The 19,083-nt window shown below is 40.1% G+C and overlaps 1 protein-coding gene and 1 long non-coding RNA gene across 3 annotated transcripts in view; one reads left to right on the top strand and one right to left on the bottom strand.

Moving 5' to 3' along the window:
- Nucleotides 1-19,083, top strand: part of CLNK (cytokine dependent hematopoietic cell linker) — a 230,735-nt gene that overhangs the window by 136,476 nt on the left and 75,176 nt on the right. For both annotated transcript variants that reach the window (XM_031942106.1, XM_031942105.1), the window contains exons 5-6: nucleotides 10,949-11,020; nucleotides 18,856-18,881. In XM_031942106.1, coding sequence (XP_031797966.1) covers nucleotides 10,949-11,020; nucleotides 18,856-18,881 — 98 coding nt within the window. The remainder of the gene's footprint in view (nucleotides 1-10,948; nucleotides 11,021-18,855; nucleotides 18,882-19,083) is intronic.
- The window catches only part of LOC116419841, a 46,773-nt gene that overhangs the window by 20,885 nt on the left and 6,805 nt on the right, over nucleotides 1-19,083 (bottom strand). The window contains exons 2-3 of the long non-coding RNA XR_004230162.1: nucleotides 4,392-4,561; nucleotides 1,495-1,567 (exon numbers count right to left, since the gene is read on the bottom strand). This is a non-coding gene — a long non-coding RNA (uncharacterized LOC116419841). The remainder of the gene's footprint in view (nucleotides 1-1,494; nucleotides 1,568-4,391; nucleotides 4,562-19,083) is intronic.

Below are 19,083 nucleotides of genomic sequence, written 5' to 3'. Positions count from 1 at the left end.
AAAGTTGGTAATACAGCCCACTTCAATTATTGGGTTTTATTGAGTACATCTTATTTTCATGAACTCCATTGAAAAGAAGGAACAATTGTTCAATTCAATTCATTAAATACGGACAAATTCAATTATGTTCACTCGGGATACAAAGACTCTAAAGAAACGGTCCAAGCCATCAAAAACCTTTCATTGTACTGAAAGGGGTAACACCTTGATAAAAATGTACCGGGCAACCAAAAAAGGAGGGAGGGGAAGATCACTAATTTGGGGAGGGGCGGGGTATCATCAGTGACTTACTGGAGGAAGTGGCTGTTGAACTGAGACTTAGAGGAAGGAAAAGGATTTGCGAGGCAGAGATGGAGAGTCCATCCCAGATGCGAGAGACCACTTGTGCTGATGAGTGATGTGCTGATGGGAGCTTAAAAAACAATTGGGCCAGAAAGCAACAAAAATGAAACAAGCCTAGAAAGGAAGATAAGAGCTAGCCATGGAGTCTTAAATGCTTTCTTCAGTGTGCTGCACTTGAAGCTTCATTTTTTCTTAGCAATTAGGGTTCAGGAAAATTTTCCCAAGAAAATGGAGATATCAATTTCCAATACAAAGTTTAAAGATAAATACATAGACATGGACCATTTGCAAGGAGTCTGCATTTATCCTGGAAGTAATGAGGAGCCGTGGAAGATTAAATGTAATTGTTTTTCCTTTCTCCCGAATTTATACAGCATTTGGTTTTTTACTTCCTTTATAAGTTTATCATTATGGTGCTGTACAAGTACCTATGTCTTCTCTAAACTTTCTATCATCCCATTATCTAACACAGTGCTCCTGCACATCATCATCACTAGCATTTACATAATATCTACTACGCGCTAGGCAGGGTGCAAATCACTGAACAATGACTATTTCATTTTATCCTCACAACAACCCTGGAAGGCAGGTGCTTTTATTAACCCCATTCTATACTTGTGAAAACTGAAGAAAACAGTTTAAGTCATTTAAGGTCACCCTGCTAGTGTTTGAGGCTAAATTTGAACTCTAGACCAAAGATTTTTATCCATTGAGCCACCCCACTGACCTAAACACACTTTATGTTTTTAAAAGTCGGTTGAATTTAATTAATTTGATGTGAACTTATTTTAATACAATAGAAGAAAACTGAATTAAATTGGTTCAAACTACTAAGTCTTTTAAGTTCTACTGAACCATTCTTTGAAAAATCAACTTGTCTATAAATAGCAGCTATAGAATAGCATCTTAAACCTTTTGAGCTCACATGCTAATTAGAAATGACACAAAATTTAAATCATTTAAAGCTGACAGTGTTATAAAATAATCAAAACATGCACAATTGCTTCATTTGAAATGCGGCGCTTGAAGGTTTGCTTTTCTAGCAATTAGGGTTTGGGGGATCATTTTCCATGAAAATGAAGAAATCAATTCTCCATATAATGTTTAATGATGAATGTGTAGTAATTGGCCATTTGCAAAGAAATTTCTTACCTCTGAATGCTGGAAGAAATTGCATAGCTGAGAGGGACACTCAGGATGATTTAACTACATAACCAGGGGCAGCCTGTGTAGGAAACCAAAAGCCTAGGTTTGAATTTAACATTACAATACATTCATCACATGATTCTTGGTCTTAGCTTCTCCATCTTTAAATTTAAAAACTTAGGTTAAATGACCTCTAAGGTCTTAAACTATGTGATCTTAGTGTATTGAGGAGGGTTGGAAGAGATGTCATAAAAATAGCTTTCCCAAATCCTCCAACCAAAATGTATTAAAATTCCTGCCACTGAAAAATAAACTACATTTACTATTACGCTCCAAGGAAGAGATAGGAGAGGAAAGCCAATAAGCAGTGAGAGAATATTACAAGTTAAAAAAGAAACTCTGGAAATTGTTGTTTGAATGCAAATCTTTGGAATATCTGTGATTTCCTCCATCTTAGTATCCCCTTTAGCGGTACAATATGCAATAATTCTCTGTACCTTCCCATTAAGTCCTCCCCTGAGGATTCACCCAATATCCTAAAGGCCTTCCTAGGGACCTCTATATATTACCTGAGTGACAGTGCAGGAAGTGGGCTGTCCATAGGTTTTATCTTGCTCTTACTATAAGATCATCCCCTCTATTTCTAGCCATAGGTCTCTTTAAAAACATGTTTGACATTGATACTTTTTCAAAAGTTGTCATTCCCAAATCTCTTCATTGTTGGGTCACAAGAAATTTGATTCTTTGAGATTTGGTTCCATGAGCATGGAGCATCATCAGAAAAATATTAGTGTTGAAAAGAGTAAATTTTGTTTCAAGGTGAAGTTGGTGGTGGTAAAGAGTTTTAAAAACATGGCAGTTTCTTAAATAAAATCTTGTACATTCTCTTCTTCATATTTAATTATGGGCCTAATTCTTTGTCCTATCTGTATTATCTACTCAAAGTATATGTAGTGATAGACCAACTCTATGGATTGTGATATAATTTTTATATTTATATATATATATATATGAAATATATATTACAGTCTTTTTAATAGGTTTTTTCATCCACTTGATTATTTTGTGTGAATCATCAGGCCAAAATCACTTGAGTGGCCCTCGGTGTTACTTAGGAGGCTTTGGAAGGTTTCAAAGCTTAATGAAATCAACATCCTGTCATCCAGATATGGGGCATCTAAAGGATCTCACAAACTATAGCAGGAGTTCTTACCTGAGGTACCTATGAGTACCCGCATAGAGACTAAAGAAAGATTTCAGAGGTTTTATGAACTTAAATAGAGGGGAATGCAGGTTTTTTAAATTAAACTCTCATTTGGGGGGATTATTTAATTATTTAAATTCATTATTCAGAAAAAGAGTCCCTAGGCTTCAGCTGTCTGCTAAGTGGGATAATGCAACAAAAAACATTAAGAACCACTGACTGAGAGGGAATCCTTCTCCCATCACACCTTGTGCTGGACATCCCCCATGAAAATGAGGAATACTTTTGGTCTACTCGTACAAAAGGAAGCCTATGTGTTCTTATTTTATGCTTCCTTTGATTTCCATGATCTGAATAATAGAACTTTATCTCTTGATTCATATATCAAGGAATTCTATATGATCTTTCCATATGCAAAGGAGCTACTACTGGGGGAAAGCTTCTTTGTCTGAATTCTGTGCTGCTGATTCAGATGCTTTTTTAAGTCAAAGTTCAGTAGGATCTTGTGTTTGGCCAGTTGTTGTAACCATAATGATACAGTCTAGTATTACCAACTCTTCTCCAGTGTGAGGCTATGAAAAAGAGAGACATTTTAGGTGTCCTATAATATTTGAAAGGCTGTGGACACACAGACGAGTAGCACAAAGAAGCGTATTTTGGCTCAGTCTAACAAAGCAACCTGACAATGGGAACTGTCCAGCCCCAGAAGGGGCTTTCTTATAAAGGGAGAAATGATGAGATTGCTATTAACTACCCCAGTCATTAACACTCCCTTCAATCATCTGTGCTTTGTCCTGATTAATCTGTTTGCAGGATGTGTCACCAACCCCTAACACACTTTTCGGCACGTAACAGGTGCTTAATAACTGTGTGCTGAATTCAGCTGAATGATGCACTATTACTGAAGGTCTTTGAGAAGAGGGATCACAAAGAAGGGGTTAATCTTAGCCCAGGAAATCACAGACTAGTAGGCAGACCTGCAAGATCTTTCCTGCTTCAAAGATTCATGTCTTGCATTTCATTGATTCCATGAGTCACGTTTACTTGTGACTAGAAGGTGATCTGGACTTGGATTCAGACTCAACGCTGAAAATTAGCTCCGTGACATTGTTAACACTTCTTGGGTTAAATGTAAAGATTGAGCCACATGATACCTAAGGTTCTTTCCATTTCTGCCTCATCTAAGATCTTACAATTGTAAAGTTTTCCCCCTAAAACTCAAATGCTGATTAGTATGTTAATTTTTTTTAAATTGCATCTCCTGACTGGGATAGACTTAGCCTCTGACCTCACCTTGTTCTACCAAAAGGCATAATGATTATAAATGATGCCTTTGATGCTCATGGCCCTTCTGAACTGGAACGATTAGGCGGAGGATATTGTCAGAGGAGGAAATGGGCAGGACCATACCTCAATAAATCACAATAACATAGAATATGCTTAATCATTTCTAAACCTTCTAATGTTCTGTATATGCTTTTAAAAAAAGTTTTAACTACTCTTCAGGTACTAAGCTATTTATTTAACTACCTCCATTAAGGCTTTCATTAAATAATAATGAAGTCATGGAGATGAAGAGCTATCCCAGGGGACTATGGTACCTTCATTAGTCTCAACTAAGAGAGCCTAGACCCTGAGCAGCTAGGAATAACAATTAAGTGGCTCCAGCACAGCCACATGAAGAACAAGGAGTGCCTACCAGAAAGAGAGTGGACACCAAGACTCTGTCACAAATTCGGGTTTTCTGCATCTTTGGGCAAGTCATAGAAATGGAAGTTCTGAGATGGAGGTGGTCAGATGGTCCATTTACCCCAATCTTCTTCTACCTTGGTCAGGAACCCTTTCTGTAATAAAACACTCTGCCAGGTTCTAGGCATTGAGGACACAAATAAAAAGAAGGAAATAACTTTAATGTCAATGGTTTTACCTTATAGTGGGAAAGACCACAAATCACATAAATATATATATATATATATATATATATATATATACATACATTCAAAATAAATACAGGTCATTAAATTCAAGGTAGACTGGGGGGCACTAACAGTTGAGGGGATTCTATAGAAGCATTGCATCTTGAAGAAAGAGATGGTATTCTAGGAGGCAGAGATAAGGAGAAAGTGCATTCCCATAATGATGGAAAGCCAGTATGAAAGCCCAAAGATGGGACATGGACTGGTTTGTATAAGGAACAGGTATTACTGGCATGTGCCAGCACAAAAGGTTCTATAATATATTTTTTTCAGATATCTGTAAAAATTTATTTTGAAAATGGGAAACATTAATATACAAATCTGTTTTATATCTAGCACAAGTGTAAATATAAAGATATATAAACAATATAAATATATGATGACCAAATGAATATTTATGCATTGACTAAAGCATATGTAGGAGATCACTGACTGATGTTTCAATGTATAATCATTTATTTTCGATGTCATTTCCTAAAGCAAAATTCTCACCAATACATTTTAAAATGCAGCTGCCAATCCATCTCCCCTTGCCATCTGCCCCAGGGCCACCTCACTTCTCCTTACCTCCAGACTGGACCTTCAGGAAACCTTCCCCTAATGCTAGGAGAGCTCAACCAGACAACTTTGGAACTCCTTCCCTGGGGCTGTGCTGTCTTAACTGTTTAATGAGAGAAGGCAAAACTCAACTGATAGAAAGATATCTAGTGAGCCCCAAGGCAGACCATGTTTCACATGCCATCTACCAGTCCACCTGGGCCATCTCGCCATCTGCCTTGCCACTGTGTATCCATCATCCCCACTTAAATCCAATTTTTAATTCATTCGTTCACTTAAGGGTTGGTGACTATTCCTCTAGGAAAGGAAGCAGCAGTCACATAGAACCGTTACGGCTGTGGCTTCATAATAATATCTGACCTTTAAATGACTCTTCCTTTTAAGGTTTCCAAAGGCCTTTTTTGTAGTCAATCTCATTTGATTTTCACAGTCCTGGAAAGTAAGTGCTTCAAGTAGTATTATCTCCATTTTACAGATGAAGTGAGGCTCAGAGAAATTACATTATTTGCACACATCTATTAAATATCTGAAATTAGATTTGAATCCAAGTCTGCCAATCCCAAGAAGCCTAGTTCTCCACCCCTTATCCTCCCAGTAACAGCAAGGACAGAGAAATCTCATGTTCTTTTTTATTAAGCAACTAGGTGACACAGTAGGTAGAGTGCTGGGCTGGGAATCAGGAAGACTCATCTTCCCGAGTCCAAATCTGGCCCCAGATACTACTAGCTGGTTGACCCTGGGCATGGCATTTAATCCTGTTTGCCTCAATTACCTCATCTGTAAAATGAGCTGGAGACAGAAACAACAAATGTCTCTAGAATCTCTGCCAAGAAACCCCAAATTAGGTCGAAAAGAGGCAGGTGGCAATGGCTGAACAGCAACAACTAGATTAGCAATGTAAGGACTGGACTTGGGATCTCACTGTCTTGGGGGTCTCCTAGGTGAAATGGGCTCTTGTCCAGAGTTCCACAACCAGCCAAAGTACCAGGCAGAACTTGAAGCCAGACCTTCCTGACTCAGAGGCCAGTTCTCTATCCACTGTGCCCCATGGCCTCTATCTTTGAGGAAACATTTAACTCAATTTTAGCAAAGCATATGACCAGTCTCTTATGCTACTCTCATGGGGAAAATGGAGAAATTTGAGCTAGACAAGAGAATTAGGTGTCTCCTCAACTAATTGAATGACCAGAACAAAAAATACAATCATGAAGGAGTCACTATTGACTTTAAAGAAGGTCTCCAGGGCAGTGACCCGGTGATCTTTGCATTTCACATTTTTATCAGTGATTTAGATAAAGATCCAAAGGCAGAAAGTGACACAAAATGGGGAGAGATGATTAACACACTGGATGGCAGGTTCAGGGTGCAGAGATTTGGATTCGCTGGAAAGTTGAGTTGAAATCTAAGAAGAAAAGTTAGTAGAGATTAATGTCATCTCATTTGCTTGGGCTCAAAAATTTTACAAGTACAATATGGAGGAGCATCAAAAACGACCTGAGATCTTTAGTGGACGGAGGCTCCAGATGCGCTAGCTAGCAACAAATGGGAGCCACAGAGCAATACAATCTCTGACTTCCTGCAAGAAAGCGTAGGGTGCCCAGGACTTGGAAAGCGACGTCCTTTTGTCCTCTGCCCTGGCCAGGCCATGGCAGGCGTAGTGTTCACGTGTGGACAGCCCATTTTAGGAATGCCACTGACAAACCGGGGAGCAATCGTAGGTGGTCAGCCAGGGCGGAGGAGGACTTTGTGATACTATTATAAGAGGATCCAGTAAAAGAGACAGAAATGCTCATCCTAGAGAAGGAACAGACATGAGGGCGCTTGGCTATACTACTCTCTGCTGGTGGGGGACCGAACCTTAAGATCTTAAGCCTTAAAACCTTAGAGAGGTTCTTAATGATCAGAGGTGGACAGAAGCAGAGTGGACTGCTTCTAAATATTGGGTTTCCCCATTGGAGATCTCCAAGTAAAGGTTGCGTAACCTTTGGGCATGTTATAGAGAGGATTATTATTTAGACCTGAGTTGGACTAAATGGAACCAAAGATCTCCTCCAACTCTGAGGTTCTGTGACAAGCTCATCAATTAAGAGCCTCGGGAAAGAAAGATCCTTTTTCTCTGGGGTATCAGAGGCTTCCTGCAGTGAGGGGTATTTGAACTAGAGACTGAGTCTATCTGATGTAGCAGGGAAGGTTGTGGGGCTGGCAGGGAGAAATGGGGACAGGAGATGGCTAGAGACAGAGAAAATACCGCGGACGGGGAATGGCTGTGAGCAAATGCACTGATATAACAAAGTACTTGGCTAAGCAGTCATGTAGTTTTACTGTCCCATTTTAGAGATGAGGAACCTGAGGTCCCAAGAGGTCAAATGACTGCAAAGATACATATGTTCTGCAGACTCCGGTGATCTCTAAGCCCAGATATTTTGAGATTCGGTGGTATCCGAGCAACGGCAGGATTAAAGCAGTCCCACGCCACCGGTAACTTTGCTCATTGTTTTCCAATCTTCAGAAGGCCACCTGCCGCTGGGTTAACCACAGGCCCACAGACCTATTAATATACCAATTATACCTATTAGTTAGCACTAAGGAGGCAATGTCCAAATGATTAAGAGGGTGGATGTAAGACAAAGTATCACTTAAACAGCTGGTGGATTATTTGGGTCCAGGATCCAAACAAGATTGAAGAGAGAGCAAGCTCAGGAAAATTCTACCTGATTTTCCCAATGCACACAGTTACCGTCCTCATCACCCCTTGTCTGGGCCACGGCTGAAGCCTCAGATCGGAATCCATGATTTTAGTCTCTCCCCCTCCAGCCTCTCCTCAGCACAGCCTCCAAACCAGGACTCCTAAAGCAAGAGTCGGAGCAAGCCACAGCCCTGCTCAATAGACTCTGCTGACTTACCCTGTGCTAGGACAAAGGACAATCTCTCGTTGGGCATTTCCCCATCTGTCTCCCAGCAGCTCCCCAGACTGGCCATACATGGCTTTCCTCTGAGCACTCGGCTCCTCAAGGCTGGCCCAATGGGACACTGCCTTTGTGCCCACTTAAGCCTCTGTGCCCAGCTGGATTTGGGGCCACTCTCCCTGCCCGGCCCCATCAGCAACTCAGACCACCCATCCCTCCAAGTCCTTCCCATTCCCTCCATCATCAGCACTCGCCCACCCCTCCAAAGCAGTCGCCTTTCCTCTGCACATAGGCGGGTATCACCACCCGTGGGCATGGTGGGAAAGGAAAGGATGGCTTTACTGTTGTCAGTGAGGGAGCCTACTGGATGAGAAGTTCAGCTCGGAAGCAGGAGGACCAGTCCAAGTCTCACTATAGACACTTCTAGCTCTGCCAGCCCCAGCAAGCCCCTTAGCTTTTCTCAACCTTTGTTTCCTCTTCTGTAAAACTGCGATAACAACAATAACATCCACCTCACAGGGTTGCAGATGAGATGAAGTAAATGGTTTTGGAAACCATAAAATGTATTTTCACATATATAAGAATATATATATGTTATATGTGTCGATCTGTATGTGTATGATATATATATGCCCGTACACACATATAATGTGTGTATTTCTCTGTGTGTGCATGCTGTAGACTGCTATTATATGCTGGGGTGTCTGGCACATAGTAGGCACTCTATCTGACATATAGTAGACACTCAATAAGTGCGTCTTGAATTGGATTGGATTGGATCAAATTCACTATCAAGACACATGTCACCAAACAGTCTCTGGAAAAGGACATGGCCAAGAGGCTGTTTCATTCAGCCACTGACAGCTCAGTCCTCGGAAGCGTCACCATCTCACCTATAGATGCCTCAGTTAAGAACCCTAGTCGATCAGGTGACCAGTTACAGGAGAATCATAAATAAGGGGCTTTATCATCAGCATCAATAGGTGAGTGTTTGCAAGGATAGAAACAAAGAACTTGAAAATATACCAGAATGAATACATTCTCCTTAGGGGGAAAGAAGGCTGTTGTCTATGTGGGTTAAATTTTAAGGAAGAGTTTTAATGGGGAGAACAGGAACAAGGCAGTCCCGCGTTGGCAGGATGGGAGCACCTGAAAGACCTCAGGTTTATTTGTTCTTAAACAACTACCAACAAATAGAGCATTCCTTGCTGCATCCAGCCAAATGCCCAGATTTACCCACCCCCATAAAATGCCATTGGATCTGGGAAAGCGACTATTACTTCTCATCCAGATGTTTAAGCTCATTTTAGCAACACCCAAGTCTCTTCAAGCAGAACTCGCCTCTAAATATTTTGACATGCACCTGGAGGCCCTCAAAGAAAAGGTTTCTAGAACAGTATTAGTAATAAATGTAATTATAACAATACATCTACACAATGTTTATAAGTTAACTTCATTCTGGCAACTTTTCCACTTAATCTTTTCTAATTCCTTATATAAAAGCATTTCTTCCATTATTCATTTTTCCTCTGGCATATTAGCAGCATGTTTAAATAGGTCAGGTTGAAACTGTGGCAATCATTCACAGCAGCCCCTTATCTTTAACCTTTCTCTTAATTTGATATTGCTTTGGTCTTCGCTCTACCAAGATGGTCTGATTCCCAAATGTCTCCCAGTTGCATCCAGCTTCTTAGATACTGTCATTTTCATGTGTCATCATATTGTTTGGTACTGATTATGTCCGCCATCTTCTGGCTCTCCCTTGGAAAAAGTTCTCCATATTACACAGGAAGAAGCAACTTGTGATACAATAATATTGTCAGGAAGGTCAGGAAGACCTATCTCAGTCACTAGTTATGTAAATGAGCAAGCCACTTAATTTTTCCTGGTCTCAGTTTTCTCATCTGTTAAATGAGGATGAGATAATCTGAACAGCATCTTGCTGATTTAAAAATGTTATTTAAATGCTAGCTATTATTAGGAGATTTCTGAGTCACTGATGGCCCTGAAGCTTCTTTAACTTCTCCAACCCGAGTCATCCACATGGGCGATATTAAGCCAATAGCATCAAGACTCAGAAATGCCAGGACCTCATCAGTGAAATTCATAACTACTCACGAGAGATTAGTGTAACAATTTGTACAGGAAATACTAAATGGATGAAAAATGTCTATTGTTCCAACTAGTGATATATTATATATTTATGTATATGTATACATGGAACCAACATGGCATATGGATGTGTTAAGGATCAAGAAATTGGAAGGCTTGCAAGTGCATTTTTCGATGATGATTCCAAGTTACTCCTCAGTGACAAAAGACAAAAACAAAGACTTTTTAGCACCACTTTCTTCCTGAAGGAGCTGTGTCTTTTAATACCACAGGCAAGCAAATCTTTGAGGAACCAATGTTTTTCATGATGAGGAATCAAATTTAAAAAGCATTTAGCGCACTGAGTGGGTCCTCTGTGGGGTGGTCTATAGGAGACCATGGAGGAGGAAATCTATAAGGTAGAAAAGAAATGGATGGGTTTAGATCTTAAATAAATGGAGAAAATATTTACATTGATGGGTTCGTATATCTGTGAAATATACGTATATAAAAGTCTATAATTATTTTTACATTTAAATTTCAAAATAATGGATTTGTAAATCTTGAATTTGTAACCACAAGGCAAACACAAAGAAATTCTGGTGTTTCTCTAAGAAGTCAAATATTTAACTTGAACTTGGCATAATAGATGAGTGAGTTCACTTAATGAATTTGTGTAAGCTCACTGCTGTTTTCTGATGGCAATCCTTTTTCTTTTATCTCAGAGGTGACAGAAGAACCACAAAAGAAGGATCGAGTGTTTTGAAAAGCTGGAACCTTGGCTTGTCCCCAAATAGGTCAGAATCTGTCTTCACTTTTAAACATTTGAAATGAAAATCTAAATTTGGAGGCCTAAATGTCTGACTTCCTTCTGGATCTGCTTTCCTTGTCCTTCTTCGTTGCTACCCTTCTGTTAACTCCAACACATCTTTTTTCTTACTGTATATTCCTTCCATGAATGAGTTCACCCATTCTCATGACTTTAATTATAATCTCTATGCAGATGATTCTAAAATCTATGTAACTGTCCACTTGTATGGTTAACTATATATAGTGAACTCCACCATAAGCCTCTGAGCCATGTTTCAAACCTCATGCTGGACAGCTCCACCTGGATGATCTATTTGTACTTCCAATTCAGTGAGTTCAAAACTGAAATACCCCCCCCCCAAAAAAAAGAAAGAAAAAAACCTCTCCTCCTAATGTGGTTTTTATTATGATTGCTTAATAATCTATAATTTATTTTAAAAAAAGGGGAGGTGATAACATCCACTAATTCCCAAGCCTGTTATTAGGATTTTCTTCCAATTCATTTGAATAATTTTTTTCAAGTATCTAATAAATATAAGGCATTACACTAAGGAAATTACTTTGCAAACCTTAAAGTATTTTATGGTTATTGCAAATATTACAATTACGTTGCGATCATTATTGTTGTTGTTCAGTCATTTTTTCAGTTGTATCCAACTCCCTGTGACCCCATTTAGAGTTTTCCTGATAAAGATACTAGAGTAGTTTGTCATTTCCTTCCCCAGATCATTTTACAGATGAGGAAACTGAAGCAAATGGGAGTAAGTGACTTTCTGGTCACACAGTTAAGAAACATCTGAGGCTGAATTTGAACTCAGGAAGATGCGTTTTCCTGACTCCAGCCCTGGCACTAGCCACCCAGCTGCTCTTAATCATTATTATTATACCTTTTTATGTCTAGTCTCTTTCTCATCCTAAGAAAGCACAGGATATTCCAGGTCTTACACCAAGAACAAGCAAGCGCCTAAGAACCAGCTTCCTCTCTACTGCTTTTGAAAGCTAGCATTGGTCAACTTGCCAACAGTCACTTGCTGGTCCAAGGTGTTTCCCCAAGAAAAGTGAAGGAATTCTGGCCAGGAAGTGGCCAACTGGCAAAAGGTTCTTTAAGGGCCTGCTATGCTTCTGAAAAATCATGGATGTGTTCAGGTGAATTTAAGTAAACATTAAATATCTTCCACTAATGTCTCAAATCAGCATGTCTCACTCTCACCAGATAAAGCGAGATGCAAGAGAGAGAGAAAAAAAAAAAAAAAAGCAAGAGCCTTCCTTTAAATTGGTATGGCTGAAACAATAACATACATTGAAGCAATATTTACAATTATATTAAAAAAAGGAAACTAGAAGAATCGGCTTATTCTAAAACAAATTATTTGAGAATATGTCATAGCATGTTCTGGTGATATTAAAAAAGAGTAACAGATGATGTTACAGCAATCTATAACAAACCATTTATAAAGTAGGATTCAAATATACATATATTCAATAAACACAGACATCTCTCTATCACTGCATATTTAAAATGAAAGATGCAATGAGAGCATAAATTATTATTGGATATGTATGCACCAAACTGGAATTTCTATTAACTATATATTTGGGGCTGTTACTTTGCTTGGCGCAGCAAACAGAATCTTGAGACTGGAGGAAAGCTCTTCTTCCTGCTTTCACATCCAGACACTCACTAGCTGTGTGATCCTGGACAAGTCCCTTAATCCTGTCTGCCTCAGTTTCCTCCCCTGTAAAATGAGCAGGAGAAGAAAATGGCAAACACTCCAATATCTGCCAAGAAAATCCCCAAAGGGGTCGTGAAGAGGCAGACGTGACTAAAAAATGACCAAACAATAAAACAAGGGGATCGTCTTTGAACACAAATATCAAGAACGATCATTTTGTTATTCAGATCATCTCTGTGGAGTCTGCTCGGTCGTACCTTTTTTACCCACATTAGTCACATGAGCATGAGTAAGAGCCGGCTTTCCAGAAAGCCCAGGAAGGGAGGTCATTTTTGTGGAGCCGAAGAGCCCTGGGAATGAATGCATCCAGCCATCTCATCTTGTAGATGAAGATGTGGGGACCCAGGCTCAGACTCTTGGGTTTCCAGGCCTGGAAGGTGTCACAGGTATGGAAAGTCATCGCGTTCAATCCCTTCATTTTACAGAGAAGGAAACCAGAGCTCCCGAGGCAGGGCACAAGCCAGAGCCATGCTACTGCAGTGTTAGTTAACCCCGGTGAAACAGAGTGTGGAGATCATTAGTCTTTTTTGGACAAGTGAAGACACTGGGATTTAGAAGGTGATTGGCCCACACTTACTGTGGAAAATAAACGGCGGAACTGGGACTTGGAATTTCTGACTCCAAGTTAAGGGCTCGTTCCTTTTCGCAGAACTGCCTCCCTGGCACTACTTGGAAACAAAAATTCTCTTCAAAGCCTTCCACAAAAGACAGACAAACGCTGGTTTTGAAGTCAAGACCAGCATTCAAGTTAACTAACTGTGTGCCCTGGAGCCAATCAATTCTCTTCATTGGGCCTCAGTTTCCCCACTTATAAAACCAGATATTTTGATTTGATGACCTCCCTAAGTGACATAAGCTACTCTAAAGCAGTCTAGGATATCCACCGGTATCCAATTGATCCTAGCAGAGCAGAGCCAGGTTCAAGTCTGGCCTCTGCCTGTAAATTTGTAGCGTACTGTAGATTTGTGCTATATATTGGTACTGGGAAACTAACAACCTCTCGATGCCCTCTAAGACTATAAATTATGAATTAGTTGTCCATCTCTATTAGTCAAGGGAGTCTGCATCACAGGAGTATCATACTGTGATGGATAAAAGATCAAATGATAAGGATACAAAGGTTAGAGCTTCTGAGCATATGGATTTATTAAGCAAAACGTGACTAATGCTCAACAAACTGGGACCAGGTCTCCTCAGCTTAGTCCTGGACCTTGAATACAGGGGGAGAAAGATTTTTATATATTAAAACAAAACTTAAAAATATATCAGTCAATTAAGACCAATTGAAAGAAAACAATTAAGCAGGATATAAAGTTAGGTAATCTGATTTCCAGTCTGAGGAAACATTAGAATGAACAATATTGAGTCACTTTTCAGATAAGATTTCAGATAAGACATATGGCTTGCTTGAAAACTAGGATCCTTGCATTAATCTTCAGGTCTGACTGGGTTTCTAGTCAGCATAACTGAGGTTCTTGGTTAAGGGTCTCTAAGCAACAGGGAGAGGTGGTCCCAGTTTCCCAGCCTCATAGGGTTAGGTTTAACAATGTAATAAAACTTTTTCACAATTCCCCTAATTGAATCAAATTTTCTCACAAAACAGAAATTAGGCTAGACCAATAATTGGGTTTGTTTCTATTGAAAGGAAACAGAGCAAGATCCAGAATTGAGTCACAAGATGGAGCCAGTGGGGTTCACTCAATTGCCTCAATTCCCTTAATACCAAAACAAAGTCCAATAAATCCTATGCTCCTACTTGGGAGTTATTTTCTTTTAAATGCATAATATGAGGGAACAGGATTTAAAAACTGGATATGTTATTGAATCATTTAATTTTGGGCAGAATTGAGAAAAGCCATCTTGATGAGCTCCCATGAGGCCCTGTAACCCATTCTACTCTAGAAGTCGTCTCCAGAAGAGACACAAAAGCCATTGTACTTATGTCACTCTAAGAGTGATGGTGAGCAGACCATTCTCAATTACTTTAGAGACAGAGACCAAGCCAGAACTTGGGGGAATCCCAAATAACATGGTAGCCCAATAGCATTCCCATGAATAACTAGGATTAGGGTAGACTACTGATCTTCACCTTGCCAGAGGTAAAGAAAGGACACTCAAAAACAGTTAAATATAAAAAAGAAATGGGTATCAATCTAAAGGTCATTTAAAGGTCAAAAAAACTGTATATCATGTATTTATATAAACATAAATATATATATATGTATGCATATAGAGGCAGACAGACAGAGATAGATATCAACAAGTACTTTTAAAATTACTTAATGTAAGCACTAGGAATACAAAGAGAAGGAAATAACAGTCCTTGACCTCAAAGAACTTATATTCTAATAGAGGAAACAGTAATATACATTTACTTACATATATATGTGGATATATAAGATACATTCAGAGCAGTTGAAGGGACCTTAGAGTGTAAGACGCTAGACCCCAAAGGGGCAGGAGGGAGGCCGGAGAAGGCCTCTGGCCACAGGTACCATTTGAGCTGAGTCTCTGAGGAAACCAAAGGTAAAGAGTGAGAAAATTCCAGGTTTGGGGGAAGTTAGTGCAAAAGGATGGACAGAGAAGGGAATGGAGGGGGACGGCAACGTGCTGAATGAACAGCATTCCCTGGAGGGTGATCACAATTTGAACCTCCACAAAATCATCTGCTGGGCCTTGATATTTGCACATAGTCTGGGAAGGCAAAAGAAACCTTTCATGTCACTTCAGCTCAGATGGGAGCTGCGAAGCTCAATAAAAAGAAATCTGGTCTCTAACCAGGAACACCGTAGGAGATTGTAGGGGATTCCATTATTGGTTATTGACCACAGGACCACGAGGTGTCCTTGAAATTTAGCCCCATTATGCAATGGTTTCTAAACAACAGAGAAAAAATAAATAATGACCACAACCACCACCATCACAAATACAATCTCCCTGCAGTTTTCAGTGTATCTTTCACAAGTCACTCAAGGAGGGAGATGGCCAGTCCTGCAAACACACTGCAGAAATTGTCACTTCAGTTCTCCATGTTTTGACAGTGAAAAAGCTCAGTCACCTAGTCACACTTTCCTATCCTTAAGCGTCCTAAAACATTAGCTCTAGAATGGTCTTTATGACTCAAGGTGTTGAAACTGGAAGTGGACTTTAAACATAGAATGTCTGAGCTGGAGAGGATCTAAGAACATCCAAGATGGAGAAGACCTCAGAACATGAAATGTCTGTCTGAGCTGGACGACACCTTAGCACACAGAATGTCTGCTCGGAGCACACCTTAGAACGTAAAATGTCTACCAAGAGAACACCTTAGAACATAGACTGTCTGTACTGGAGGACACCTTAGAACACAGAATGTCTGAACTTGAGGATACCTTGCAACATAAAATGTCTGCCCAAACTGAAGGACCTTGAAACAAAGAATTCCTGAGCTGGAAGGGACTTTGGAACACAGAGCGTCTGAACCGATGGAAACCTCAGAACAAAGATGAAAGGAACCTAAGAGCATGGCATAGTAATACTAGGTAGGTTATTGGAAACAAAATTTTTAGATTTGGACAAAAGTGCACAATATCGGCTCTGAAAGGAACTTTAGAAATCTCCTAATCCAATTCCTCATTTGACAGACGAGGAAACTGAGTTCCAAGGTGGAGACATGCCTTGCCCAATATCCCACAGCAAGTTAGGTTCAGAGCAGGAATTAGATGGGGGGCTTCTGACTTCCAGCCCAGCACTTTTTCTTACATTGCTGTGTTGTGGCCGGTACCACTTTCCCCGATGCTCCAGGTTCCGGGCAAGTGATCCCGACTTTCCTTTCCTCCTCTTCTCTAAAACTCACAGTGCTTGGCTCAGCAGGAATAATAAGCTCTTTTCCAGTGCTACTGCCATTTCCTCTGCTAATTCATTTGGTGCACACTGACGCATGGGGCACCCTGGGGTTCCGAATCCCAGAAGAGATGACATCTGAATGAGCATCATCACTTCAGGGGCTCCTGCCTATGTGCCTCTCACCAACGGGCTGGGAACCTGCAGCAGGGGAAAATTTACATCAGGATGTCTCCCGATCACTGGGAAGCCCCCATCGTCCAGGATCTGTAAAGGATTTAATGTGCCATTCAGAGTTTTGACCTCAGGCTCGCCTGCATCCTAAAAAAGATATTTTGCCTCCCATAAATGGATTAAACTTTGCAATAGCTCGCTGTCACCCATTATTAAAGCAAAAAGCCTTCTCTTTCAGTTGTCGAGAAAGAAATCTAGGATGTATTTTGGGTCTTCAATAAAGCTATTGTTGTTGTTGTTATGATTATTATTGAAATCACTCCAAGAATTTCATCTGTGGGCAAACTCCTTCCAACAATGCAGCTCAGAAATCTTTCATAATTTAGTGGCTATTCCTTGAGACCTGATTAAATATAACTCACTCATTTTTAACAGGTGAGAAAGCTGAGACTTAAGTGAGGAAAATGACTCATAAATGTTGGCTGAATTGAATAACCAACAATTATATCGCTAATTAGTGAGAGAACTGAAGCTCCAATGCAGGTGTCCTCATTCTCAATCCAGGCTCCTCTTCCCAAAGCCAACTGCCTCCCATTAAAAAATATCAAAAGAAAGTTTCCAGTTATTCCTCACCGACCAATTACCCATGAATTTCTACAAATTCCCAGAACAACCTGGAAATGGTCTAATGATTGTCTGCAGCGATTCTGCTTTATCAGTTCTGTTTAAATGTGGTGCCAAGATCTGGCAGGGGTTGGGGATAGGGATTAGGTGAGGAAATATAAGCAAAATGAAAACAAAATATTATCAGGTTGTTGTTGTTTTAAGAAGAAATAGTATCTAGGAGCCAACAAGGAAAACCAGAAAGCTGAAGCCGTGGGCTCAGGGCCAATGCCAACCAGCCTAACTCAGTCTTCTTACTTCCCTGGGCCTGACTTCCCATTGCCACGAGATGCATAATAATATTTACTCCCCAAGCTCTTTGTGATGCTTAATTAATTGCTCTTTGTGACGCACTTTGAGCACCTCAGAGGAAGGTGTAATGCAAGTGCCCAGGATTATTATCATGGCACAAACAAGTTGGAGCTCAGAAGATGAAAGATGGCTAACTTGCCTTTGCCTCAAAGTTTAGACTATTTAAATATCCACGATGGCCAACGAAATTCATGGCGGCGATGGTGGTGCTAAGAAAATAACACATTTATATGCTTGTTTGTAACATAGATCTATGATTCCATTTGCTCTCTTGGGGACAAAAAGGGAGGGAATGGGACTTGATGACTCCCCAGCTTCCTTCCATCTCTAAATCTCTGAAAATATAAACAGTTACTCTTGGAGGCAGGTAGTATAATATTATGTAACTGTTCTTGTTTTGGTCTGGAGCGGAGATTTCAACAGTGGTAGGAGTTCTATGAAAAGAATTTCCTCTTCTAAGGCTGTTTGAAATTTTTATTCCAAGTTAAAGTCTTCCAGAGTTGTCTGGAGCACCTAAAACTTAAGTGACTAGATGTGGTCTCAGCTAGAGTGTGCCAGAAGCACACTCCAAGGCAGCCCCTCTAGTCGTGGTTCCCTGCTTCCCCTCCATGTGAATATCTTTATTCTCAAGAAATTGAGATTTAAAAGAATGAAATAACTTCTCTAGACTCTCACGGCTAACAAGTGACAGGGGCAGGATTCACATCCAGGCTTTCTTATCCCAAATCTCCTATTTACTTGCTTTTGTGACCCCTTGGGGTTTTGGTTTCTTCATCTGTAAAGTGGGGTGCTAGACTAGATGACAGCTAAAGTTCTTCCCTGATGGAACTGGTCACACCCCAAGTCCAGCACCCTTCTCACCAAGCCCTTCGATACTGCTTTGTTCATTATACTCTTTCAGTCATATAATGGCACCTCCTGCTCTCTTCTCTCCTAAATCCTCCCAGAACCCAGACCTTAAAAGTAAAGGGAACCACATCCTGTCCAGCACCTAGGACAGTGCTCACAGTTAATGCCTAAAAACACTCGCTAACTTGAACTGAACAAAACTTGTTTTATTTAATGTGTTCATACAGTCTATAAGAGTGAATGTTGACCTGTTCTCCTTTACCCCCTAGGTCCTGGCTCCAAATCCTTGCTACAGGTGGGTGGAAATCAATTCTGATCTAAAATATGCTGCTTTTCTTCCTTCCATTTTCCTCTTTTTTCTCCTCTTCATCTTCCTTTCATAATAACAGCTAATCTTTATAGAGTGATATCATGTTTGTAAAGCACTCTTGACAAACCGATAGACAATATATGCATATACAATATGTGCATATTATATATATATATATATATATATA

The sequence above is a fragment of the Sarcophilus harrisii genome, chromosome 6 (assembly GCF_902635505.1).
Source record: "Sarcophilus harrisii chromosome 6, mSarHar1.11, whole genome shotgun sequence".
Classification (NCBI taxonomy): Eukaryota; Metazoa; Chordata; class Mammalia; order Dasyuromorphia; family Dasyuridae; genus Sarcophilus; species Sarcophilus harrisii.
This window is presented reverse-complemented; position numbering and strand designations above follow the sequence as displayed.